The sequence below is a fragment of the Oryzias melastigma genome, linkage group LG8 (genome assembly GCF_002922805.2).
Source record: "Oryzias melastigma strain HK-1 linkage group LG8, ASM292280v2, whole genome shotgun sequence".
In the NCBI taxonomy this organism is placed as follows: Eukaryota; Metazoa; Chordata; class Actinopteri; order Beloniformes; family Adrianichthyidae; genus Oryzias; species Oryzias melastigma.
In genome coordinates, this window is record NC_050519.1 from 8,948,374 (window position 1) to 8,975,949 (window position 27,576).

Consider the following 27,576-nt stretch of genomic DNA (forward strand, 5'->3'; position numbering starts at 1 on the left):
TTTACTATTTCTTTTGATTGTTTATTTTAATGTTTTATGTAAAGCACTTTGAATTGTCTCTGTACATGAAATGTGCTATACAAATAAATGTGACTTGCCTTGCCTTGCATGCACGGGGAGAACATGCAAACTCCACACAGAAAGGTCCCAGTCGAGAGTCGAACTGGGGAATTCTCGCTGTGAGGCAAGAGCGCTAACCACTGCGCCACCGTGCAGCCCACCTTCAGTATCAAACATACAACCAATTTCAAAAGAGGATGGGTTTAATGCTGAGTGGTATTGTCGTATGAATTAAGTATAAAAAGCCCATCAGGGGACAAATGCTGCAAATTAGCTCCTGCAAGCATGATGATATGGGCATGGGACTGCTGCTTTGCTGTATGTCTATGTTTTTATATCCGTCCCTACTAAATAAATAAATACAAATACAAATACAAAGAGTTACTCCGCCTTTTAATGAAGACAAATTCCCCCATGACAATTTTTTAAAATAAAAAAAACATTCCCAGTAGTGTTTTAATTATAATTATGAAGTCATGAACAAAAATTCCACAACCTAAATGTCTTAAAAAGACATTTTTCATTTTGATCTGAAGCTTCTTTTTCCAAAATCTCCTCTGAGGGGGCGTGGCTTTTGGATCTGAGCTGAACAGCTCCACCCCTAATACCCAAAAAGCCAAAAATTATTTCTTATTACATTAGTTGTCTTTCATAAGGAAAATGTTACGTTAACAAGTAAAAACTCAAAAAACATGATTGTCATCAGAGGGGGACTTGAATTATTTTATTCAGAAGGGAGAAATTTTGAGGTTAATGATGGGATTCACAGTTTATATTGGTTCATTTTGAACAATCTGACTCACTGATCAAAAATGGATACAGGACATCTTTAGCCAAAAATGTAACTTAGAGATATCTGCTTTTTAAAAAAATTTTTTTTCAATAATTTTTTGTGCTTCTTGCAAGATAATCAGGTGCAAATCAAACAAACAAAAAGTCTGTAAAAATGTTCAAGTCTTTCAACATTTTTGGTAAATGAACACAAACGTCAAAACTATTGCTTTAAAAGATATGAATTTGGACCTTAAACAATTCAATTACTTGAAGGGTGGAATAACTTGAAGGCTAAAAAGATGACGGCATAATCATTTTGTGCAGCCTTCACATGTGTGTTGTCTGCTGTGATGGCACTTTTTACGTTATAAAATAAACCTACCATTTCTCAATCCAAATTGTATTTTGAAAATATCAGTATAATCAATTTATTTAATTTTTGAAGCAATTTGTCGATTTGATTAACAACTTGCCTCAGACTGGTCAATCTGTTTGGATCGTAGGATAATAAATCGATTCTTTTAATAAGTTGATTAATCGTTACACCCCTATTACAAAACATCCTCTAGATTAGATTTAAATTAACAAGCCAGGAGTCAGGAGATTAAACGTTTTGACAAAAAAAGATGCTCAATCTATAGTAAAATATCCAATGACTGAAGGAAAAAAGTTTTTTGCAATGTACTAAGATAAGATGTAAAGATAAGTTGTTGATTTACTAAGACAAAATACATGTGACAAAATTAACTTAAAAGTAAGAAAAAACTTGATTTTTTATTTTGTTTAGATAATATTTGTGAGTCTAATGTTAACCCGGTTTATGAAAATGCTGGGCATGTAAAACAGTAAATGCTTGAGTTATCATGTGTAACAGAGTTCTCCACTGGACTGTACCAGTCCAAAGGTTAAAAAGAACATTTAACTAAAAAAGCCCAACTATGGTTTTGTCAGATGATTGGATGGCTATCCATTTAAGGAGAAAAACAATTCGTTAAAGCTCTTGAAAATTGACTAATTTTCATATTTAACTCGTCAAATTTCAAACGTAATAATATCTACTTAATTACTAGTTCAAACTTTTATTTTGAAGGAATTATTTGATTTCTGTAGAATAACTTGATAGTAAACGTAAGCAAATATCACCTACCTGTTTGGAAGGTTAAGAAGATAAACACGAGGAGTTTCCACATCCTTTCACTTAAAGAGGAAACAACGGTTTAAAGCTCAGAAAAATCGAAGAAAAAGCGCAGAGGTGTGTTTTTCCGTTTCCACGTTTTGGGATGATGCATTTAAGTACGGCTCAGAAATATGTATTACTTCGAGACACGCCCTTTTCATTTACAACCGAAAGTTGATGGTGGAGATTTTTTTTTTTTATGTTTACACATTGAGGTGTTTAACGGTTACAACTGCGCCCCTACGAGGACTCTTGACTCTAAATGTAAAATTTCCTCGTTATTTACCAGGTAAAAGCAGAAAAAAAAGAAAAAGACAAAGACACCCATTTTTTGCTACTTTAATGCTGTGATAAAAATAATAAAATATGTTTAACATTGATGCTCCTAACCATTAAGCATTTTTAATGATATTTTTATTTTTTTTATAACTTTGTAATAAATAATTGTAGCAATTAAATTAACTTATTCCCTAGCTTTTTGATTTTCCTTACCTCAGATGATTAAATTTATGTTTTGACATTTCAATAAAACTTTTTTTCCTTCCCAAAATTGTTTAATAGCAGAGTATGAAAAATACAATAAATTTAGATGATAAAGAGTTGATTTTCTGATCAAGGTTTTTGCTTTGTTTTGATTGTCTCTATTCTGACAATCACTTTTATTGTCAATATTGTATTTTCTCTTGGCTGTTCGGCTTTCTGTCAGGTCTTGACAGTTCCTGCTCCTCTGCCGCCCTCTCCTGGTCCAGTTTTTTCCTTGGTTTCTGCTCGCCCTTTTTCTCTCTCTCCTCCACATGTGTCCAGGATGCAGCAGGGAATCCTGGCACACCTGCAACTCATCACCTCAACAGTATTTAGGACTGGTTCATCCAGCTTCTCCCTGCCAGTTCGTCTGCTTACCTCATAGTGGTATTGAGCCCACGTTTGAGCCTGCCTCCTGGCCCCTTTGTTTAGTGTCTAATTCGAATCTCTTTTCTCTGTTAGTTTGTTTTCACCTGGATCCGTCCGTCCCTGCCTGCCTGCCTGCCTGCCTGCCCGCCTGATCTCCATTTCTGCTGGACCGTTTCCTCCCCCAACCCACCTGGACCTTTGACCTGGAACTTTAATAAACACCTCACTGTCCAACTCATCAACATCTCCTGTCTTTTGATCATGACACTTTCATAGCTTGAATTTTTTTTGGTGCGAGTGAAATAAAACAGCTACTTGAAGTAAATAAATAAAAACTAAAAATGAAATAAGCCCATAAATTTCCTAAATTTTAAAAGTTCTTATTGACATTTTCTGATGTTTTAAATACCAAAATACCGTGGAACAAAGTCTAATTTTTACAGCAGTATTTACAAATTCTTACAATATTCTGCAAGTTTTACACACCTGTGTGCATTCAAAAAAATACAGCTTCAATTATTGCTGTTTCTTACAAATACATATAAAGTATTCAGTATAAAATCTAACTTTCATACGTCACAAGAAGGCAGACAGATGGTTCTATGTGAAGCAGATCTACTATCAGAGCTAAAAGTCCACAAAACTAAAGCAGGGTCAGACTGGCAGAGGTCATACTCGAGCAGGGGATCATCCGAGAAGAGAGAGTAAAGTAGTCAGAGTCTAGGCGAGGTTCAGGGCAGGCAATGAGAGTAAGAGACAGGGTAAGAGCAGAGTAAGAGCAGGGTCAGAGACAGAAGTCCAGGTATAAACGCTCTATAATGCAGGCAGGATGGCACAAACAATACTTCGCAGTGAGTGATCATGTGGAGCAAGACTATATACTGAGGCAGTGATGAGATGATGGGAAAAAGGTGAAGATGATGAGTCCAGGTGAAGGCAGGTGGTGGGGTCAAACTGATCGCTCCCTCAGGTAGTTGGAGAGGGTAGCAGCAGGTTGACCCATGACAGCATACAGAAAATTTTTCAAACAGTTGAAGCTACAATGCCTGAAGTCACTTACTAAAGTGTGGCACAAGGCTCAAAGGGGGGATGGCACAGAGAAAATGAGGCAACTTCATACAATGAGCTCCTTCAATGCAGCGAATCAGCAACAGTGCTTCAATTTCCATATTTTAGCAAATAAAAGTGATAAAGGTTTGCATTATATATATTAAACAATATAAACTGTGAGCAATTTGAAAAAACTGCAACATAAAAACACTTTGAACAAACAAAAAAGTGACAAATAATTATTCAATTCCCTTTGCAGCCATTGATTGTATAAAAACAGTCACACATGTGTAGTCCTTCTTTCTTCCAGTGCACAAAGCTTAAATCCAGTGAGAACTAAAGTTTACATCCTGAGTCATGTGTAACCATATGAATAATATTTAAAATATAGGTGATAACATGATTGGAGTTGTATGGGATCATTCAGTGGGAGCCCTCTGTGCGTGTGGTGAAAGGCTTCTCAGTTCTGATGCCAAACAGTTCAGCGCAGTTCCTCGTCGCCGTTAGGACAGTTTGGTCATGGGGAACTGCATGTCCCAGCCATTGTGAGCCACATTCCCATTGTGGGTGCTGAGTTTGGGGTTTTTAAGGCTGTAGCGGCGCATCTTGGTGTTCTTGTAGTAGATGGAGTAAATGAAGATGAAAATGATGGAGATGATTATCACTTTAAAGATGACCTTGACCATGTGCGTGGTTGAACTGCATGGATTACTAACAGTGCAGTTGTAGTAACCTGCTGCAGACACACGCAGAGTTTTGTTGAACGAGTTCTTGGGTCTGCTGGATGAAGACAGCTGCAAAACTCAACCTAAAGATTGTGCTGCATGCAGCCTAAAAATGCTTCAAGTTTCCCTAGAACCATATCCATAGTAAAAGCTTTATCTTAAAGCTTCTTTTTAAATGTCCTGTAGACATTTAAAATAAACAAATCTAAAATTGTTCAAAAAATGAAGCACGTTTGGGATACCAGAACACAGTTTATTTAACAGCCCTAAAGTGTAACAATGCATACAGATATAAAAGAGAAACTAGTTATTGCAAAAATATAATAGTTAATATATACACAGTAAAAAAAATTACAACATCAATAAAGCCATCATCATTACATGCAGCTGGTGTTTTACAGTAGTTATGAGTATAAAACACAGATCATGAACCATGTCACTGAGATCAAGTTTTGTGAGCAGATCTGGGTTTAAAATGACTTCAGAGAAAATTGGGTTAAAGCTTCCACACTTGGTACCTAAAGAAAGGACGTCCAACTTGTAGAACGTCCTATCTTTGACACCAGATGTATGTGTTCCTTTGGTTACAGCTTCGTATTTGAACACTTATTGGGTTTATTCACATAAATTTGCCTTTCAAATACATGTCTATTCAAAACTACCTGATAAAAAAACTGCTGTAGGTAATGTGGTCCAAACTCCTAAAACAGTCAGATGTTGGAAAATCGGGGCAGCACTTTTCAAAGTTGAATGACTTTTCAAGTGAAAAAAATGAAAGAAATTCTAAATAATATACTGGGAAAAACACATTATATATTCCTCTCAAAACAGATTTTATAATTAAAACTATAATGTTCCTGGTTGTATTATTTAATTTCTAAAGTTCCATCTGAAGTTGTCGAGTATTGGACAAATCTTACGTTTTTTTTTCTCCAAATACACAACATTAATTGGGGCAACACTTTTTAAATTTTAATGACTTTTCAAGTAAATATATATTTCCTTTAAGCAGTTTTTTTTTTTCAATTAAAACTGTATTATTCCTGCTGTATTTTCAAGTTTTCCCAATAAAAGAAAGAGAGCGTTAAAAATGCTCACTAAATTGTGGTATTGGGAAAGTCTTAATCTATAACATTTGAATGAATGAATAATGAATATTTCACTTTATAACTCCTTACAGCATACCAAAGTGCTTCACAATAAATAATATTTTTTCTGCTTTAAAACAGGGCAACATTTTAAAACAAGTTAAAAAAAAACATTTAAGACATACTATTGACTTCTAAAATGTCCAAAACACAGAATAAGCTGTAACAAGATTACATTCAGGCCTGACAGCAAAATCTTACTTTGGCAATACTTTGGATTAAAAAAAAAAACATGAGAAATAAACATGTTTCAAAAAGCGATAATGTGTGCAGTTTAAATACTGCTAAATACCACAAATATTTGCAATAATTTAAACACACATACACACACACAGCTACCTTAAGGAAGTTAAGGTGGAGGGTTTGTGCAAATACAAGCAAAACCATCAAAATAGTGTTTTAAAGTCTAAAAATGCAGAATATTTGTTGTCATTTATTTCATTAAAGTAGAGGCATGTGTGTTATGTCTGTACCATCTCATTTGTAAAACTGTTTAGTTAACCTAAAAAAACAACTTCAGAACTAGATTCCACCTTAATCAGGAACTTGTGAGTCAGAATTCAACTGAATCTGGGCTTGAAATCTCTCACTCTTATCTCTGACCCTGGCAACGAGTTGAAAATCCTGTTAGAGAATGAGATAACGTTGTAAAAACAGAAAATGTGTGTTAGTGAGGCATCTACAACATGATTCAACTGATAGAGACAGAAACAGAAAGTAAAGAACATGAGGAGATCTCCCTCAAAAGTACCACAAAGTAGAGGGCTCATGGTTCTACTTTAAAGCTCTGATGGTCAAGTTGCTCCATTGTTAAGTTATCATTTCGTATGTTGGTTAGTAAAGTTTTTAAAGACACACACAGAGCATGCAGGACAAACACCGTCATTTGAGGTCCAGAAACATTTTTGCAACATCTCACAATACTGAAATAAAAATTTTCAAAACCCCAAATCCTCCTCATATAACGGAAGAACTTCCTGGAGGACAATTTTTGAAGGAAAATCTCCCACTAGACGTCAGGAAAAGTGCACCGCCAACAATTATCAGGACTCCGAGGGTCAAAAATACTCCCAACAGGACTAAAAAGGTTGTTCGGTCTCCTGTAAAAGATGGAAACTCAAGTTATAACATTAGTTAATTAACATAAATGTAAAAACAGTACAAACAACAAGCAAAAGAATAAAACTAAAGTAAAAAAGCAACAAAATAACACAGATAAAAGCAAAAGTAAAAAAATAAAACACACAAGAAGGGCAGAGTCCATTTAAACTGAGCTACAGAAGACTTTTTCCATTTGTCCTTCTCCAATAATGGAAAAATCCAGGGCTGTGTTGTGATTAATTATTAGGTAAATCTTATATGACAATATAACAAAAAAGTCCAGAGAGAAAATTTGTCCTTCATTTTTAATGTCTGAAGTTTTAACATTTTTAAATTGTGTGTACAAAGCACATTAACAGTAAGATAAGCAGAACTCTAAAGACTTTTATGTCTGTAGTATTACTTCAAGAAAAAAAAAAAACGCTGACATGCAGCCATTAGAAACGAACCTGCTGACTTAAAAAATTAAAAAAATAGTTCCGGTTACATAGCCCCAATTTTATGTATCAGTGGGCTGGTTTCTTCAAAACAGCCTTATCCTTCATCTTCTGGACAAAAATAAGCAGTAAGAGGTTAACTTCTTCTCTGAACTGATGATTTATTTAACCTATCATGACGATCAGCATATATATATCTTTACTTAGCTGCTGCTGTCGCAGTAATACGACAATGCGCCAGGCGACAGATCAAATAGTCCACTTTTTGTGAAAAAGCAATCTAAACCAAAAAAATGACAAGATTAAAAGTACTAAAAATAGATGGAATATTTATTTGTAAGTGTTTTAACGCACGCTGTGAAGCCTGAACAGCTGATGCAAAGTGAAGGTCTGTTTCTTGGCGAGGTGTCATTAATTTGCGAGGTGTAATAACTGTTTAACGCATTAATTATTTTTGATTATCACGCTAACGGTTAAAAAGTTACAGTGAATCAAAGAACATAAACACTGGAGCTCGGGTGTTAAAAGGTTAACCTATGAAGCGTGTTTTTGGATCATGGGAAGAAATCGTAGTGTCCGGAAAATATGCACGAGAGGACCCAATAAATAAAACTAATTAAGACTAGATGTCTTACTTTCGGCTTCAACGAGAGTGAAATATTTGACGGTGGTGCCCTGGGAGTTTGAGGCAGTACAAGTGTAGACCCCCGGAACTGCAAAGGACAGAGTCTGGATGCTGTGGTCCCCGTTTATGGCTGTGCTTGGCATGTTTTGAGGGTAATGCCAGCTGTACGATGGCTTCGGATTCCCTTTGGCGCTGCAGTTTAATGTTACATTTCCCCTTGCAGGAATTTCCAGCGTCTCGTTCGCAGGCTCAGAGCAAACAGGTGTGTCTAAAAAATGAAAGGGAGAAAAGTGAAACCATGAGAGGAAGACTCAAACACATTTTTAGAGGAGATAAAAATAAATCTTTTAAAACTCACAGAGTACAGTCAACCGATGCTGAACTGATTCTCTTGAAGGAGGACCACCCTCTGTCTGCAAGTTGAGCTTAGCAGTGCACCAGATCTCACTTCCATCATGGCTTCCATTGGCCGTCATTTTGAGGACAGACGACACATTGATCGGACGCTCATCCGAACGGTTAAAATGTTCTTCATAAACAGATACACTTCCAATGTACCAAATCACAGAGAGGTATCTTATTGGTGCGACATTCAAAATCGAACACGCTATTTCATATGGCTGACCCTCCCTCATGACGCCAATTTCATCAAGGGACTCGGATACAGACACACTATCTGGGGTTTCTGCAAAAGAAGAAAAAAAACATTTTTTTTGACTGAGTTGATTTCAAATATTGTGCAGGAAAAATCCAGAGAAAGTTACTCACTGTAAACCGTGACTTCTAGGACTGTTGTACACTGGTCATCAGGGGTATTGGCATAGCACATTGGATCAATTTTCCAAACATCCACTTTGTCGATTTTAAGTGGCAAAGAAGAAATCCCTTCTGTAAACTCTGTGCCATTCTTTGTAGACTCCCAACCCATTCCTTCAATCTCACTGCCTGAGGCATTGCAGATGGCTGTGAGGGGGTCTCCAAACTTAACCACACTCTGTTGGGGGCTGATCACAACTTCACAAGAACTCTCACTGGATCCTAGATGGAACATGTGAAATTTTATGTCAGAGAACAGGAGATGACATCAATTATGTCACATCTGTTATTTGTGGGGAGGATTTTATTTTTAGGTTTGATCCCAATATGGACTCCTCCAACCCAACTAATCAGATTAATCCAATAAATAGAAAACTGATGGAAGGATTGGGGGTAATAGATATAATGTGAGAATTGTATCCAACTACCAAAGATTTTACACATTACTCAGCATATTTTAAAGTTTATGCCAGGTTGATTTTTTAGTTTATATTTAAGGTGGATACAATTAAGATTAAAGAATGCAGCATTTTAACCAAGAAATTACCTGATCACAATCCTGTCTCCCTGTTCATGAAACGGTCTATGGAAAAAAAAAAAACATTGTGGAAACTAAAGTCAAACCTACTCAATAACTAAATAATCGTGTCTAAAATATAGGAGGATACCAAAGCACTTTAGAAATAAATGAAATAGATTAGGTTTTCCCGATTATCTTATGGGACTCATTGAAAGCAGTAATGTGAAGCAAATTAATATCTATTGCCTCATATTTAAAGAAACCGTGGAACTTCAAGTGAAACTAAAATGGAAAGAATGGGAGGATGTCAATAATCCAATCCCCAGGATAGAAAAAAGAAACTAAGAAAATTCAAGTTGAAATTAATGATATTCATACAGAGGAAGCCCAGAAATCTTTTTGAGATTTAAATATTATGAGATACGAGGAAAATCAGCTAAATATCTTGGATATAAACTGCAACAGCAGGAAAGTACTATTAAACAAGATTAAGGACCATAAAATAATTATCTTGGAAACCACACAGGAAGGAATTCAGGAATGTTTTAAGGGTTTTTTTTTAGAGTTGTATTCCCAACCTAATGCTTTTGATGAAAATTATGCACATTTTTCTCGACTCGCTGAATCTACCTTCAGTATCAAATATTCAAAATGAACATAGGGCGGCAATGTTTGCTGATGATGCATTGGTGTGTCTGGGGAATCCAGAGAGATTCATTTAAATAATGAATGTCTATTACTCTGACTGATTTGGGGAAAATTTCGGGTTACAAAATGAATATTTTAAAGACTCAGGTGATAACCCTTAATTATACAACCCCTCAAACCTTAAACACAAAATTTGAGTTAAATTGGGAACATGAAAATATCAAATACCTGGGAATACACTTAATCAAAGACCTTCCTGAACATTGTGAAGCAAATTTTGAGCCAGTATCCTTTAGCCTTGGTTCTAGAGTAGGTATATTAAAAATGAACATACTACCCATATTACTTTATCTATTTAGAAATTTACTTTTGGAGATGAGTGAAAACCAATTCAAGGAGTGGGATAAATGGATTTCTAGATTTAAGTGGGAGAGCCGGCGTGAACCGAGGAAAAAAATACTCCACCCTTAAACTTTCTAAGGAGAGGAAAGGACTGGGCCTCCTTTGCAAAAGGAATTATCTATGTGAGGTGGAGATCGAATGTTATATTTAAAAAAAAACGCCATGACTACAATCCCTTCTAAATCTTTTTCCAAATTATATAATACACTCTCTCTCTCTCTCTAGATCTGATAACACGGTACAGTAACAGCAAATGGGAAAAGGAGCCAAAATTAAATTTAGCAGTTGAGACTTGGAAGAGTGTCTGCTCCTTAAAGTGGTTGACCTCCAGCTCTATGACCTGGAGAGGACACGACTGGAAAAACATAAGATATTTTAAAACACCAACATAAAGGTGATGATAGGACATGTTGAAGACAATGTGGGTTAACTACAGTTAATCATTTCCATATCTTCTGGGTTTGCCCCATCTTATTGACATTTTGTCCAGACCTCTCTGAGTGATGTGTTTGATACTCCAATACCCCTTTTCTTTAAGGTTTTATATTTGGGTTTTGTACATTTTATGGAATGCAAGTCTGAGATAAAACTACTTCAGCTACTTTTGGTGGCATGTAAAAAAAAAAAACAATAGCAAGGAGATGAGCCCATCCCAACCTGCTTTGGAGGATTGGGTGGGAATTGTTTTAGAAATATTCAGAATGTACGTATATTAATACATGCCGACATATGTCAGCATTTATATCGATCTATAGGTTTATGCAGATTTATACTGTATGTATGGATACGTATGGTTATACACTTTTACTTTATTTGTTTTCTCTTTCTTTTTACTTTTTCTCACAGGAATTTTTTTGTACTGCGTGGACAATACAAGATTTATTAATGTTGGACCGAATCTAAACAAATATGGATGCATTTCTGCTTATGTTGATTAATATTGCAAAAGATGTCTTTACTTCTTTTTTTTCTCGCTTTCTGTTGTCCATAACAGATAAAAATTTTATGTTTGTTTTTCAAGAATTCCTTGCGTTTCTTGCAAGATAATCAAGTGCAAATTAAACAAACAAAAAGTCTGTAAAAAATTTAAACTCTTTCAAAATCTTTGGTAAAAGAACACCAACGTCTAACAGTTTTTTACCATAAAAACTATAGCTTTAAAATGAATTTAGACCTTTAAAAACAGTTTGATAACTTGAAGGGTGGAACTTTCTCCAAAATCTCCAAACTACAAATTGGCTAAAAATGGATCGTGCTCAATACCACTTTGGTCTATTTCTATGTACTGGAACATCCCAAGATTTACCACATTTTAGTAAATTTGCTACATTTTAATGCATGAAGTTCGGCTTTTATGACAGACTGTGCTGTCAACAAAATTCCTCTCTGATGAAAACTTTCATGCATATTGTATTGAGTGATGGCAATTTGTATTGACCAGCTTACTTATTTTAGACCTTTTGATAAGCAATAATGATGGGAAAAAGCATACTGCTACACATTTTAAAGAATTTTACATTTTTCATGGTGCACCTCAAGTGTTTAAATAAAATGACAGAGTCAAAATGGTAACTCTGTTTGGTGTTTAATAAAAAAATATAATCAATTTATTACATTTTTTTAAGCAAATTTGACAATTTGTTTAACAACTTGCCTCAGACTGGTCAATCTGTTTGGATCGTAGGATAATAAATTGATTCATTGATTAAGTTGATTAATCGTTACACCCCTATTACAAACACATCCTCTAGATTAGATTTAAATTAACAAGCTAGGAGTCAGGAGATTAAAGTTTTGACAAAAACAGATGGCCAATCTATATTAAAATACCCAAAGTCTCAACAAATACAAGTTTTTAGCAATGTACTAAGCTAAGATGTAAAGATAAGTTGTTGATTTAAAAAGACAAAATACATATGACAACATCTAGTAAAAAATGTTTTAAAGATAATATTTGTGACTCCAAAGTTAAACCGGTTTATAAAAATGCTGGACGTGTAAAACAGTAAATGCTTGGGTTATTATGTGTAACAGAGTTCTCCACTGGACTGTATCGGTCCAAAGGTTAAAAACAAAGTTTTACTAAAAAAAGCCCTCCATAGGCAACAATAACTATGGTTTTGTCAGCTGATAGGATAGCTATCCATTTAAGGGGATAAAAACAAGTCGTTGAAGCTGTTGAAAATTGACTCCTTTTTATATTTAACTCGTCAAATGTCAAAATAAAAGAACAGTCGTCTAATAAGCTTCTTAATTACTAACTCAAACTTTTATTTTGAAGGAATTATTTGATTTCTGTAGAATCCCTCGATTGTAAACGAAAGCAAATGTCACCTACCTGTTTGGAAGGTTAAGAAGAAAAACACGAGGAGTGTCCACATGCTTTCACTTTGAAAGAGGGAACAAACAAAGAGTTGAAGCTCGGGAACCTCGAAGGAAAAGGAAAAGCGTGGAAATGTTTTCTGTTTTCTCTGTTTCTGCGTCGAGGAACTCAGGTGGGATGTTGCGTTTAAGGACGGCTCGGAAATATGTTTCGAGACACGCCCTTTTCTTTTAAAAATGAAAATGGATAGTGGGGATTTTTTTTATCTCTCACATGAGTTTTGCAGCTACAACAGCGCCCCCACGAGGACATTTGACTGAATTTAAACGTTTCCACGTTATTTATGTGGCGTGCGCGTCTCATGTTTTTTTTTATTTTCAAGCAAAAATATATAAGAGGCGGATTTTCTGCTAATTGAATCCTGAGATAAAAATCATAATATGTTTGGCATTGATGCTCCCAACCATTAAGCATTTTTTTACTGAATAACACAAAAGACACCTACTTTTATTTAATAATTTTGCAATAAATTTAATGAAATAACTTATTTCCCAGCTTTTTGATTTTCTTTGTCTCCGGTGAATAAATCGTTAATGTTTTGTTAATTCAATTAAGATTTTTTCCTCTCCCCAATTGTTTTAAAGCAAAATATGAAAAATAAAGTAAAATTATACATTTAGTTGGAGTAGGGTTGATTTTTCCAACCAAAGTTTTTGCTTTTGTTTTGATTGTCTCTATGCTGACCATCAGTTTTAATGTGATCATTTTATTTTCTCAATGCAATCTTGGCTGTTCACACTTCCAAAGCTTTAAAATTTTGATTTTGTTTGGGTGAAATAAACAATTACTTTATGCTGGTTAGGGGCTGAAAAACAGCCTGACAGGGAAATAAATAATAAAAGTAAAAAATACATGAAATAAAGCTCAGAAGCCACGGATTCAGCCATTCACAAATTTTAAAAGTTGTGTTGACGTTTTCTGACACAATAAAGAACACTTGAGATTTAAAATGTTTAAATACCAAAATACTGTTGAACAAAGTCTCATTTTTACAGCAGTATTTACAAATTCTTACAATATTCGGTAAGGTTTACACACCTGTGTGCAGCCAAAAAAATACAGCTTCAATTATTGCCGTTTCTTACAAATAAATATAAAGTATTCAGTATAAAGTCTAATTTGCATACACACATTTTCTCATACACTCGAAGCTACAATGCCTGCAGTCACTTACAAAAAAAGGGAAATCTTTCACAAAAGCCGGGAGTGTGGCACAAGGCTCAAAGGGGGGATGGCACAGAGAGAATGAGGCAACTTCATACAATGAGCTCCTTCAATGCAGCGCGTCAGCAACAGTGCTTCAATTTCCATATTTTAACAAATAAAAGTGATAAAGGTTTGCATTATATATATTAAACAATATAAACTGTGAGCAGTTTGGAAAACTTCAACATAAAAACACTTTGAAGAAACAAAAAAGTGACAAATAATCTATTCAATTCCCTTCGCGGCCATTGATTGTATAAAAACAGCCACATTTGTAGTCCTTCTTTCTTCCAGTGCACAAAGCTTAAATCCAGTGAGAACTAAAGTTTACATCCTGAGTCATGTGTAACCATATGAATAATATTTAAAATATAGGTGATAACATGATTGGAGTTGTATGGGATCATTCAGTGGGAGCCCTCTGTGCGTGTGGTGAAAGGCTTCTCAGTTCTGATGGCAAACAGTTCAGCGCAGTTCCTCGTCGCCGTTAGGACAGTTTGGTCATGGGGAACTGCGTGTCCCAGCCATTGTGAGCCACATTCCCATTGTGGGTGCTGAGTTTGGGGTTTTTAAGGCTGTAGCGGCGCATCTTGGTGTTCTTGTAGTAGATGGAGTAAATGAAGATGAAAATGATGGAGATGATTATCACTGTGAGCGCCACAAATCCAGCGATGAGAGGAAGGTAGTCCTCTGTGAGGAAAATACAATAAATACATTTTAAAACTGAAAATATGCACGCATTTGAGGTTTGCTTTATTTTTTAGAAGCAGTAAAATGTTTAAACGAGAATAAATATACTTTGTTTCCCCTTTTTTCTCAAAAATAAGCAAAATATATAGATTATATGAGGGCCTTACAAGCAAATCCTTTTGACAACATTTTTTATTTTGCCATAAATATGATATCTGTGATTTAACATATCTCCAGTAAGCGTATTTTACCTTTAAAGATGACCTTGACCATGTGCGTGGTTGAACCGCATGGATTACTAACAGTGCAGTTGTAGTAACCTGCTGCAGACACACGCAGAGTTTTGTTGAACGAGTTTTTGGGTCCGCTGGCTGACATGTAGCTCCAGCTAATATTTAAAGGTTGGCCACCGTCCGCCTCACAAACAAGGTCTTCATCATAACCTGTGAAGAGTGGGACCGTGCCTGCGAGCTTGGTGGTATTTATCTCAGGTTTATCTGTTAAAATAAACAGATAAAGCAGACAGTGTCAACAGTTAAGAATGCACCGTTTCAATATCTGTGTTGTGAATAGCGACAGAAATGCTTAAATTCTCACAGCAGACGGAGATGTTTAAGGAGTCGGAGAACATGCTGGGTGGGTGGTGTCCTCCAGCAAGTGGTAGGTTCAGCTGAGCCTCACATCGGATGTTGACGCCATTGTGAGTCCTCTTCAGAGTGATGTTTGTGGTGCACGACACACTTACGGGAGATCTCACCTCACTTTTGTCGCATATTGTGTCGTTTCCCTCCATCAAGTCTACCAGTCAAATAGAATAAAATTATACTTTTTAAAAAGCACTTCAATTTGCTATTGGAATTAAAAAAATAAATTAATTAATTAAAAACACTTGCATTTGATGTGATCAAAACTGGATTACATAATTATGCATAACTGTGAAATGAAGTAATTAAGTGGAGTGGGATTATATAACTTCTTCCCACTCCTTTTCAAGCAATAAATCAAACTCTACTGACTTTAGTTAATAATTACAAAAATTAATGAACCAAGTGTGACATAAGTGTGTTTTTGTTTTGTTTTCTATTTTCTAATCAATGCATTTCATTATTTCTGTAATGAGTTTGAAATAACTGTGTGTTCTGTAATGTATTTTTCATAATCTATGCTTGAAATAATCATTAAAAAACAGACTTTTGTTTCATTTTGTAACTTTTTACGTATTTAAGTTTCACTGTTAAAGACCCAGTCCAATGAAAATTGGGTTTTTAACATGTTCTTGTAGCATTTACCTCATGATGTGGGATATTTATTAAGCAAACTAAGATTTCTTTCTTTCTTAGTAATTCTTTATTCAAATTAAGGCTCCCACGATTAGTCGACTATTAAACGTCGGAGTGCAGTAACGTTGAGAGTTATAATGGCAATATGCTAGCTTTTGGACTATTTTGGCATTTAATAAGGTTTTTTAGGCTATTTTGTAGTTCAGGTAATATTTCAGTTGCATACAAGCTGTTTTGGCTAACTTAGGCTATTTTTTTTTTTCATTTTTTTATGTTGCTATTAGCTTCAGCAATTTCAGCTTTCAACTTTAGCGCTTTTAGCTATCAATTTTAGCATTTTCCACTATCAGCATTAGAATCTTAAGCTGTCCAAATTCAACTTACAGCATTCACACTAGCATTATTGCAGGTAATGCTATATATCTAGTTTTTAGTTAGTTTAAAGCTAATGATGGTGTGCTTTACATCCAGTTTGCACATGACCCGATTAGTCGAATAATTTGAATAAATAATCGGTGATTAGTTGACTATTAAAATAATATAATAGTTTGTGGCAGCACTAATTAAAATCACTGTGAATCAGGACCAGACAAAAAAATGTTGGAAAAAGCTTGTAAGTTACTGTGGCAAGCTGTTAAGCTTTGACAGGTTTGGTCTGCGCCAACAGTCCCGGCCTCAGCTAGAAGGCAAATTTCTGATGAACTACTCCCGCCCTGCAGAAATTATGTCCTAAAATACGACTCAGGTTTTTTATTTTGGCTAAAAACAGCATAATCATAATTAAAAGACAACTAGTAGGACTTTAACAACTGACTTAAAAAAAAAAAAAAAAAAAGAATAAAACAACTGAGTTTTTTTTAATTGGAAAATTTGAGGAAAGCTCTCATACCAATTGTTTTATTGTCTCTGAACGATGTCCACCGTATTGTGATGTCTTGAGCTGGAGCCACATTGACGACGTCACACTGCAGCTGCAGCACCATGCCCTCATATGCAGAACCTGGATCCTCCACAGAGCTGATCGCAACAAAATCTGGTGTTTCTATGGAGGAAATATTTTCAAAAATGTGAGCAAAATACAAAATGAAGCCAAAAAAGATAAGAAAAAAGTTGCTGGGAGTACACTTACTGTACAGTGTGTAGTGCAAAGGTTTGTGACACCCCCCAATTCCATTAAAGATCCCATGACAAACAGGCTTGGGGTCCCAGTCCTCATTTGTGTCTGGAGTCCACTCTGTGTCGTATGTCCATCTGTGATTGGCTTTCCAGTATATTGTCTTCACATTTGAGGATTCAGTTGGCATGCATGTGGCACGCTGCGCCCTGCTTTGGTATTGCAACACCATGGTGTCTGGAGTTATTTGAATTGGACATTCTTGCTTTGCACCTGTGGGAGGGAAAAAAAGGAGGAGTCAACATTTTTCACATTCTCATTAATAATGTTAAAACAAAAAAAATCATGGGTATAGCATTAAAAAGCTGAGACCTGGAGCATAATAGTTTCTCTGGAGTCTCCAGGAAAAGGGTCAGGAAGGATATCCTCCTCCCTTTAGGGGAGTCTACACTTGTTGTTCACCATTCTTTGAGCTGAATTACTCACAGCTAAGAAAAATGCGTCATATTCCATTTTAGCCATGTCTTTTTTAAGGAAAAATCAGAGTTAAGGTTTAATTATTAGCCAACTATTTAATAAGTCACTGGATGACTAGTGAAACCAGTGTATTACAAGACACAAACATAAAATTTATGGCGAAACTTTAACATCTTTGAGTTGCTTTGAAGGCTTTAAAAGTTCCCTCAGCTCAACAACGACTATTTTTAAACTTAAAGAGAAGAGATTTCAAAGGGACGCAGAACTTACTCGACTCAGAACCGTTAGAAAGCGACAGGAGCTCTACAGTCAGAAGGATAGAAAGTAAGCGACGGCAGCTGAAGTCCTCCATTAGAATTTAAAAATAAAATAAAAAATAGAAAATGTGTCCGGGCAGCTCTCAGCCCTCGTCTGCTTCACCTCCCTCTGTTGACTTTTCAGGAGGAAGCGAAGCTAAGCTAGCGCTACCGTTCCAGCAGATCCCAGGACTTCATCACCGCGCGGCGGAGGAAACCGGCCCTCCCCTCCCAACGCTGGCACGCGCACGTTTACCCACCTCCCCCTCAGCCCAACACAGCAGCTGAGCAACAGGCTACAGCCCACGAGACTGAATAAAAATAGTAAAACTACCACCTAAAAACATCACTCATGTATCTGAAATCATTCTGTTATATCAAAAACAGGAACGAAAAACAAAACATCGAAATATTATTATTTTTAGTAACCTGCCAACATGTACGTATTTTATTTTGATAGGCAAACATATGTTTGTAACAGGTGGTATTTTTCTGATAAACAAAATCAAGCTTTAAATTGTATTTCTGTTTTTTTCTTTATTCAAATCGTGAATCAGGAGAAGGAGAAAAAATGCATTTGGAAACAGGCAATAAAATATTTCCTCCAAATTATCAACATTTTTATTACACAGCATCATATTTGACATCATATTTAAAAATAAATCTGTTAAAGCATAATTATCTGTTTTGCTCAACTTGATCTACACCAGGGGTCTGCAACCTTTAACAGTAAGATAGCCGTTTGGGCTTGTTTTCTATTGATCTAATAGTAGGAGCTGCAAAGTCTTATTCTGATACTGCTGTCCATTCATTATAATGTGTTTTTAACAATAAATATGAAATATGTGTCTTTAGTGGGACGAATCAAAACAGAAATATAAAGAGAAACTAGCATTTACTCAAAATGTGAACATATTTTTTTACCTTTGAAAGAAGCTCTTTCCTTTCAAAATAAAAGACAGCTTGTGCCAAACAGTGCAGCTCTGGATGGCATGAGATAATATGTGCTTTACACTCATGAAAGAGCAGACTTTTTACCAATTTTTTGCTTAGTATTGGAAATCTGTTTATTCTGGAAGAAGCATAGAGCAAACATGACATCTTCAAGCAATCAGGAATGTAAAATCTTTACGTTAAGGCGCACCTAAGTCATCAATTAATGAATAGAATAAAATACTATTATTTTATTGTTCTTTAGCCAAAGAGCCACTATGGAGAGGTAAAAGAGCCACAAGTGGCTCCAGAGCCACAGGTTGCAGACCCCTGACCTACACAGATATAAAAATATAAAGTGCCTTGTCTGTTTTTTTTTTTTCTATTGGTGTGAGGAGAAAAGAAAATAATAATAATTACAATTATCAATACTATGCCAGTCAGGTCCACCTGCAGTATGTTTCCCCTTATGTCTACTCAAAGATTTGTCCAACTTATGAAGTCAATCCATGTTTTACAATGTTCTAATTATTCAATTTTCTTTAACCAGAGATCCCAAATAAAGGGGTAAAAGAGCCACAAATGGCTGGAGAGCCTCAGGTTGCAGAGACTTAGATTAAGATCATGTGTTACAGCAAGCTTACCTTTCACAATGACCCTGACAGTTTTGGAGACATTTCCTTCTTGGTTCCCAGCATGGCACGTGTAAGAGCCCATGTTTAGCCCAGTAGCGTTCTTGATTATCAAATGAGAAACTCCATCTTCTGTTTTCTCCATCACATTGGCCATTTGGTAATAAATCCAGGAGTAATCTGGTCGCGGGCCACCCATTGAAGAGCACTTCAGGTCCAAAGTGCCTCCAAGTCGGACTTCAGCATTTTCAAGCTCGACAATATCAGTTGGTGGGTCTGAAGACAGCAGAAAAAAATCTTGAGTCATGGTAGCACGACTCAACACTTCTTGAAAATCTGAGTTTATGACTTACACAAAATAATAACATTCACTGTGAAGTTGATGCTTGACAGACTGTTGAACGATCTGATGATGTATTGGCCTGCATCTCTCCTCGTAAGGGTTTCTGGTATCTTCACCTCCTCATCATCTTTGTACCAGATCTCCGAAGGCTGGGGAGAGCCTTCACTGCATGAGAAGCGAGGAGTGTGCTCTGGAATAGTCAATGTGCTCTGACAGGTCTTCTCTGGACCGTCTGACAACATCACAAAAAAACCCCAAGCAAATATAAAGTTATACATTTTAACAGCCCCATTACCACAAATATATAAACATATTTGTATCAGAGTAGATTCAATTCAAAGCCTAATACTCACAAAACACTGAAATCCAGAAGGTCTCATTGACTTCAAACCGTCCTTCAGCTTGAACTGTGTATATTCCGGTATCATTTCTTCTTAGAGGGATGCTCAAGTTTATAGGAAGTCCATTTTTCAGCCACTCAACTTCTGGCATGGGGTTTCCAGCCACAAGGCATTTCCCTTCTAAACTTTCCCCTTCATGCACGGTCAGACCTGAACAATTAATATCCGGTCCAACTAAACAAAAGAGGGGAAAGTATTAAAGGACACCATATGCCAAAGAAAAAATGCTGGAACTTGTGATTTCGTGTATTATGCAACCATGTAGTAAAACTTAATACTCACATAAAACTTCGATGCTATAATCTTTTGAAGATAGATTTAACTGTGGCCCATATGGACCTAAGTCCATGAACGCCTCACATCTGAATGCAGCTCTGTTGTCTTGTCTTCTTGGGGAAAATCTATAAAACAATGACTGACTCGTGGGTTTCTTGCTGGGGCTGTTTAGCGTGCTTTCACGGAGGAGTTCGCTGTCTTTGTACCACCTAACAGTCAGATTCCAAACTGGAGCAATGTTGGGGATATCACATGTGAAGTTATGTGTCTCCCCTTCTGTCATCACACCATTCAGGCTGCTGGAGCTGATGCTGATGTCTTCTGGGAAGGCTGAGGAAGAAAAGATTGTCAAACACGTATTTCAAGTCACTGAAAAAATAAGAAAAAGACAAAGAACTTACAGTAAAGAACAACTTGTAGTTTTTCAGTACAGTATTTTTCATCTTGATCTACCACATAGCACATGGGCTCGATACCCCATTCTGTGAGGCTGTCTACCGTCCATGTCAAATGAGAGACATCTTTAAGTCCTGTTCCATTAGCTGAAGACTCCCAGCCCATTCCTGTAAAGTTACTCAGCGATGTAGAGCAGTTGACTGAAACTCGGTCTCCATATTTCGCCACAACCATCGAGGGACTCAATTCAATGGGACAGGATGTTGTTTCACCTGGGACACAGAGAAGCATCATTTATATCACGTGTCAAAGTCAAGGTCCAGGGGCCGAATCTGGCCATCCTCGTAATTATATCCGGCCATCCAGATCATTTTATTTTATTGTTATTAATGGTCCAATGTTATCTTGCATTTATTTTTAACTCATATAATTTTGACAAAATATATTTTCATGGAGAGTAAAATATTGAAAGTTGAAAGTTATTCATTTATTTAGTTAGTTATTTATTTATTTAAGTTATTTGATTTATTCTGGAATAATATTACTGCCTTTTTGTTATTCATAATTATGTTAAAAAGTTACGGCTTTAAAGTTTTAAAAATTGGCATTCTACTAGCTTTTTGGACCATCTTGGCATTTGCTAAGATTTTTAGCTTTTCATATGAAACTATATCAGCACGTCTTGTTGTTTTTGCATCTACTCATATATTTTACTGGCATGTTTGTTTTTCATAGAAGCATTTTGATTTTTTTTGTATTATTTATTTTGTTGGTGCAAAAATATTGATGAAAATGATGAAAATAGACCCTTCACACCAATTTATGCAAATATATATCATGCCACTTTGGCTTTAAATTTACATAACTTTAAAATCTACATTATTGATAGAAATATATTTTCATAGATAGAAATACATTCAGATATCAAGGGTAAATGCATTATAGCAGCAACATTTGTCATTTATATTTGAAAATCCAGTTAGCTTTGATTTTTGGTTATTTTTTAACCCCTTCTTAATCATTTGGTTTAACATTCTAAATAAAAATGTAAAGAAATATTTCCAAATTCGGATATCTTATATTTACATTGCTATTAAGCAGCACTTATAAAATCTGATTAAAAATACTCAAATTGAAGTAAAGTTTTCACTCTGTGACAGATGGAAGATAAAATTAAATTAGCCAGAGTGAAAGCTCGTTAAACAACAAGGTTACAGGATAGGTGATCATCCATCATGACTTTCAGATTAAAAGTGGAAATGGAAGTGATAGTTGTGTCAAAGGTGGCAGAAAAGTTTAGAAGAATGAGCTTTTGAGGGGGTCCTTTTTTAGGTCAAAATGTATTTTTATGTCACAGTCAACAGTTTTAATACAGACTTATGAAACTATTGTGGGAATTTAACATTGAAATGTTGTTTTTCAAAATAAAATAAAACTTTAAAAAAAGTTTGATATTCTTGCAATCAATAAACATTTATAAAATATTTTATCTATTAACTGATGGTGAAACTACAGATACAAACACCCTGTACTTCACCATTGTGTATGTGCTGCTATTTAAAATGGTGAGTAGATCTAAAGTGGAGATAAGTGTGATGAGATCAGACCCTTTACTTAGCGTTGAACGTCTCATTTAGCAGAACTCTGACAATCTGAATGGATGATAAGATCGGAGACTTCAAAAGCCACACTAAAATTAAATTCTACTGTTTTGTGTTTACGTGAATGTCATAGCTTGCAGACACTACCACAAATGTGAGTAATACAACAATTGAGTACATTTCAGATTTTATATTTGGAGGGATACCTTTACCCTGTTCCTTTACTAGTAAAAGCTAAAACTTTTTTAAACTTAGTTCATTAAGTCACATGGTTTACATCACAAATCCTTCTTTCTACATGATTTTAGCTGAAATAAAAATAGCCTACCTGCCACAATGAGAATGAGTCCAGCAAAGAGTAGAACAATCAGTCTCCTGTGACTCATTGGATTTGCTTTTTCATCAAATTTGAGCGGTGTCCCGTGTAGTCGGATCCAGCTCCTCTTCCTTTGTGTTGTGAGGATCCGTCTCTCTTCGGTATGAATCAGAGACTGGCTTTCAGAGGAGAGAGATAGAGGAACAGACTCAGCACTTAGGCTCTTTTACACACATACCACACATACTGAGCAGTTTGGTGTGTGAACGGGGAGGGGGGGCTGGCTCGTTGGATGGGCTTGAATCGTGGCATTCATTACTCAGGCGGTCTCAAACTGCTGCATTTTTCCAGTCTTTGTACGTATTTGTACTCCATTCTGAAGGGTGGGATTTATTTAGATTATAATTGTTGATTTCTTAAGACAGGGACAACATATATTAATATAACATTTAAAAATGCAATTTTTTAAAATCATTTTTACAGCCTTTTAGGATAATTTATATTTTTAGTCTCCAGACAGGTTGATGGTCCCCAAAAATCTATGGAGATCCATCGGTTAACTTTTTAAAACCAGTTCTGATCCACTTACATCCAGAGAGAATTACTTATGCTTGAGCATTGGCACATTTTGGGAAAAAATAGCTCATGCAACCTGACCTGAATTTAAATGAGAGACAGAGTTGACTCATTTTCAGGGCTTAGATTTAGCCCAGCAGATGTCAGGGCACCATTCAACAACGAGATCAACTTTACTTAATGTAGCCTTGACAACCAGATTTAGATTCCCCTTGTTGCCTCATCACAATGCTACATTTATTGGCTACAAATAAAAACTTACGACTAACAGGTCAAAACAAGAATCAATAATACTATTTTACACAGAAATAGAGCTATGGATGCAAAAATATTACACAGCTCTTATACGTTTGTACCTTCAGGTCTTTTAAAATAATTAATCTTTTTTGATGGACAGTCTTAAATGATTGAACAAATCATTATTTGATCACACAGATTAATGGGTTGAATACAAACTACCAGAAAGCTCCTGTGAAAATCTTTTGTAAAGTCACTGCAGAATGGAAGCTGTTTTTCTATGTTCCGGCAGTCATCAAAAGGCCCACACATCCTAAATGACCAGCTCATTCCCGCCCACACACCACCATCTATCCCTGCAATGCTATATTTTCACATTTTAATCACTCCTGTCAGGCCTGAGCTTTATCAAGACTTCCTCCTGAGATTGAAGCATGTTTGACTCATCTTTCTGCTGAACCATCAGCAATGACTCCTGTTTGGCTTTTCCCCTCTGCACTTTCTCTTTCTCAAACCCATCTTGTTTCAGCTGTTTTAAATTTCAAGAGTTGGATTTTCCAGGAGAAATCCTCTGGAGAATCAACTCCCCCCATGCTCTGATGAAAGAATTTTGGAAACTGGTGTCGCATTATTGTTATCTTTTGTTTCTGGGAATTCAATCTTGAGCAACAAACACAAAATCCTGAAGCAACAACTTTTTTCAAGGGGGTGCAAGCATGCAGGGTAATTACATCCTCCCTGAGCTCCTGTGATCTACACCAATGAAGAGCCAGTATAATGTGTTTGTTGTTGAGTAGGAAATGGGAGAATGTTGACTTTAATCCAGTGGGATCAGAGGTTATTGGATTCACAATAAAGAATTGGCTTGTACCATTCTACACCCCCAACTTGGGAATGTTTATACATTAGCTGCATACCAAACTCTAATCTCCAGAGCAGAGCTGTGTTTCCCAGAATCATTGAATCTGGAGTAAAAAAGTCACAGCTCATTGAGTCAGGAGTGAAGCACGTTTCACTTTTCTTCTGTCTTCAAAAGCAATTATCGCTTTCTATGGGGGCTTCCCGGCCATTCAGTGGAAATTTTTTTTTTTAAGAAAAGCAAAAACACAAGTGTAGTAAACTGTTCACAGATCATTAGCATCATCCGTACTCAAATGCTATGGCCAGTTCAAAGAAATCTGTAGTAGGACTGCCATGATTAGTCGAGACTACATTGATATATCGACTATATAGTCATTTTGTAACCCTTCTGCTCTCCTTGGCTTATTTACATTATAAGTGGGGTCATCTGGACTACAAGACAGTGCGCTCAACTTCTTTTTATCATTGATTTTTGAGTTTCACTAATGTCCATGGCAGACATAAAATCCTGTCCACCTTTATCCACATTTGTCATGGAAGGAATCGCACATGAATATATGGGTGGAGTCATCTGGACCCCAAAGAGAGCGGAAGGGCTAAAACATTTTTTCATCTCAAAACTACAGCGTGCTTTCCTAATGCCACGTCTGTTTTTGTCTTTAACACACAAGCGCAGTAGTGATGTCACAGGAAGTTATAGGAAATCTCTGGTACCATAAATACTGTCAGAATTTACTGAGCCAGACACCCAAGGAGGAGCACACTGAGGGCTAGATATTTACGGTTTATTATGCTCAAGGTGGTGTGGGAACTTCGTTGCTGCCAGATGCACAGGGGAGTCTGCAACAAAAACACAAGAGAGTTACTTATTTGAGGTCAAATGAAGGTAACAAAGTACAGGTGTTGGTATAACCTCCAGGAGAGTAGACTGGTGGTGTCAATATGGAGATGGAGGGCAGTGAAGAATCTTGTGAAATCCAGGCCAGGGTCATACACGTGGGGTCCAACCCAGAAATGCAGCACACCAGGGGATCAGACTCAAATCCAAAATCCAGGGCCAGAAAAAGGGTCAAAACCAGCAGGACAGAAGAAGCAGACTTGAGAGAGCTTGAGGAGACCTGAACCTTGGCAGAAAGCACAACGAACTGGCAAGGAGGATGAGGAGGAGAGAAACTGAAGTAGTCCAGAGCTCAGCTGTGTGGAATCAGGAAACAGGAGGGAGCAGGAATAGGAAGCCCAGAGGGAAAAAAAACCCACAGATCCTGACAAACATGCCAACTGAGCTAGAAAATAATAAAAAAAGTAAATAAATAAAAGACAAAAGTGTACAATGCAATATACATTGCAGAATTTGTGTTCCATGGCAGCGCTACGGCAATTCATGAACACCTGAAGAGGAAGCACCTTGTGACTGAGTGTGATTATGCTGAAGAGGGATCGTCATCTTGGTAAGCTAAGCTAAGCTAACATTAGCGCAGACAGAGAGCAAAATTAAAATGCACTAGTGCTATATTTGAGTTAATGTTGGCCACTTCCTTTGATTTGAGGGTTAATTCTAATGCCAGAAACAAAGGAAGGAAAGAAACTGCATTATTCATTAAAGGTTTAATAAAGTATCATCTTATCGTCTTTATTTTTAGTTAGCATATAGCTTTAACACTTCAAATTTAAAATCCCCCTCTGACAAAAAAAATCATGTTTTTTTTTTAGTTTTTAACATGTAAGTGCAGCATTTTTCTTATGAAAAAGAACAAATGTAATAAGAAATAATTTCGGTTTTTGCATTTCCGAGTATTTTTCCTTTTAAATCGCTGTTAATCAAACTGTCGCAGGCAGGCTCTGTTTGAATTTGATAATCCTTTCAAATTATAATTTTAAAGAATAATCAGATCTTGCAGGAATAAAATAAAAATAAATCACTTTGAATTACAAAGAATGAATTCTGTTTTTGGCTGTTTTGGAAATGATTTTAATAAAATAATTAACTATTAAAATAATTGTTTGTGGTAGTCGTAATCTAGAGTATAATCACTCTCATTTTAAATTATTATTATTATTACAAATAATTAATTATGTTTCAGGATATTTTTGATATCTTGAGAAAACAAGTGTATGTTACATTTGTGTATCTGAAGACCCATTTCCTTTTTTTCTGCCTCTACAAAGAAGTGACACAAGAGCAGAAATCCCCCAGGATCTATAAAAAGAAAGTGAAAGAGCTGAAGTCAAAGATCGGAAACTTCAAGGGAGAAAGAATCATGTGTTATTCTGTGAGTGAGTCATGTTTCCTCTGGTGGTCTTGGATTTCGGAGAAGCTTCGGAAACAGATAAGAAGAAGTAAAAAAAAAATGACAGATTTATGAAATATTTGTGCTCACATGATAGTAAAAAAAGGATAGAACAAAAGTGTCCATGTAAATGAAAAGGTACAATGGGACTTAAAGAGCAACACCTCTTTAAGGCTTTTCCTGCAACACAGAGGAAAATGCTGTAAAAACAAGATAATGGAGAGGGCAGGGACAAACGCAGAAATAAATGACTCATAGAATATGCTGATCTAGTGGTGTCAAATTAAACTCAGCTTTGGAGCATCTCTCAGCCTTGACACTTCATTTGTGAAAGCGAAAGACTCTCCCAGCATGTAGGCTGCATGCATGCTGAAGGTTGAGTTGGCTGTAACATGATCATGAAAAATTCATGGATAAGACAGGGGTCCTTCTGTGTCCACATTCTCTCTGTCTATGCCTGCTGTCCTCTTCATCTTGTGTAAGAAAATCGCTGTCATTGTAAGAGGCCTGGACAATCTCAGCAATATTCTTTCCTTTTTTCTCGTGTACAAAGAGAGTAACTGTTCTGAAGAAACTTATTTGTAAAAAAAATATATCAGAAGAATAAAAGTTCTGATCTCATTTCCTTAGAACATATTATTTTGTCTTACTTGTCTGTTCTGCAGAACTGACATTGCAGTAAAAATGTAACATAAATATCAATTTCATCACCAATTTCCCAGGAGATTAAAAATAAAGAAGGTCCATTTCTTGAGTTTTCGCTCATACATTTGGGAAAGATGTTTTCCAACTCACCACATCTGCTTTCACTCAGCTTTTCTGTTTAAGCATTTCTAGAATTCCCAGAAACCATGACAGAATCCCAAACGCAGAGATGAACTAAACATAGAAAATCC

The 27,576-nt window shown here is 36.0% G+C and overlaps 3 protein-coding genes across 7 annotated transcripts in view; all 3 read right to left on the reverse strand.

Moving 5' to 3' along the window:
* The window catches only part of LOC112145978 (cell adhesion molecule 3), a 9,001-nt gene extending 6,850 nt beyond the window's left edge, over positions 1-2,151 (reverse strand). Inside the window, exon 1 of the mRNA XM_024271509.2 lies at positions 1,982-2,151. Coding sequence (XP_024127277.1) covers positions 1,982-2,024 — 43 coding nt within the window. The 5' untranslated portion in view covers positions 2,025-2,151. The remainder of the gene's footprint in view (positions 1-1,981) is intronic.
* LOC112145980 (hemicentin-1) overlaps positions 1-13,433 on the reverse strand; it is a 29,674-nt gene extending 16,241 nt beyond the window's left edge. The window contains exons 1-5 of one of the 4 annotated variants that reach the window (XR_004948324.1): positions 12,713-13,433; positions 8,757-9,026; positions 8,347-8,673; positions 7,999-8,256; positions 5,340-6,925 (exon numbers count right to left, since the gene is read on the reverse strand). Coding sequence is in view for 1 of the 4 variants with exons in the window: in XM_024271511.2 (XP_024127279.1) it covers positions 6,783-6,925; positions 7,999-8,256; positions 8,347-8,673; positions 8,757-9,026; positions 12,713-12,755 (1,041 nt within the window). In the remaining 3 variants the exon portion in view is untranslated. Of the gene's footprint in view, positions 1-4,916; positions 6,926-7,998; positions 8,257-8,346; positions 8,674-8,756; positions 9,027-12,712 lie in introns of those variants that run through there. The other 3 variants (XM_036213211.1, XM_036213212.1, XM_024271511.2) reach the window with 3 other exon arrangements.
* Positions 4,172-25,964, reverse strand: LOC112145977 (hemicentin-2). 2 transcript variants are annotated; one of them, XM_036213210.1, is made up of 14 exons: positions 25,306-25,964; positions 25,175-25,232; positions 22,731-22,897; positions 20,807-21,073; positions 20,412-20,735; positions 20,082-20,303; positions 19,739-19,960; positions 19,398-19,661; positions 17,063-17,320; positions 16,823-16,975; positions 15,251-15,451; positions 14,905-15,150; positions 14,613-14,653; positions 4,172-4,617 (listed from the first exon to the last, which is right to left on the reverse strand). In XM_036213210.1, the coding sequence occupies exons 1-14, from the start codon at positions 25,382-25,384 to the stop codon at positions 4,456-4,458; spliced, it is 2,664 nt and encodes an 887-aa protein (XP_036069103.1). In that variant the 5' UTR covers positions 25,385-25,964; the 3' UTR covers positions 4,172-4,455. The 2 variants fall into 2 exon arrangements, with proteins under 2 accessions (XP_036069103.1, XP_024127275.1); XM_024271507.2 differs by lacking the exon at positions 4,172-4,617 and having other exon boundaries at positions 13,636-14,653; positions 25,306-25,957.
* Between the last annotated feature and the right edge of the window lie 1,612 nt (positions 25,965-27,576).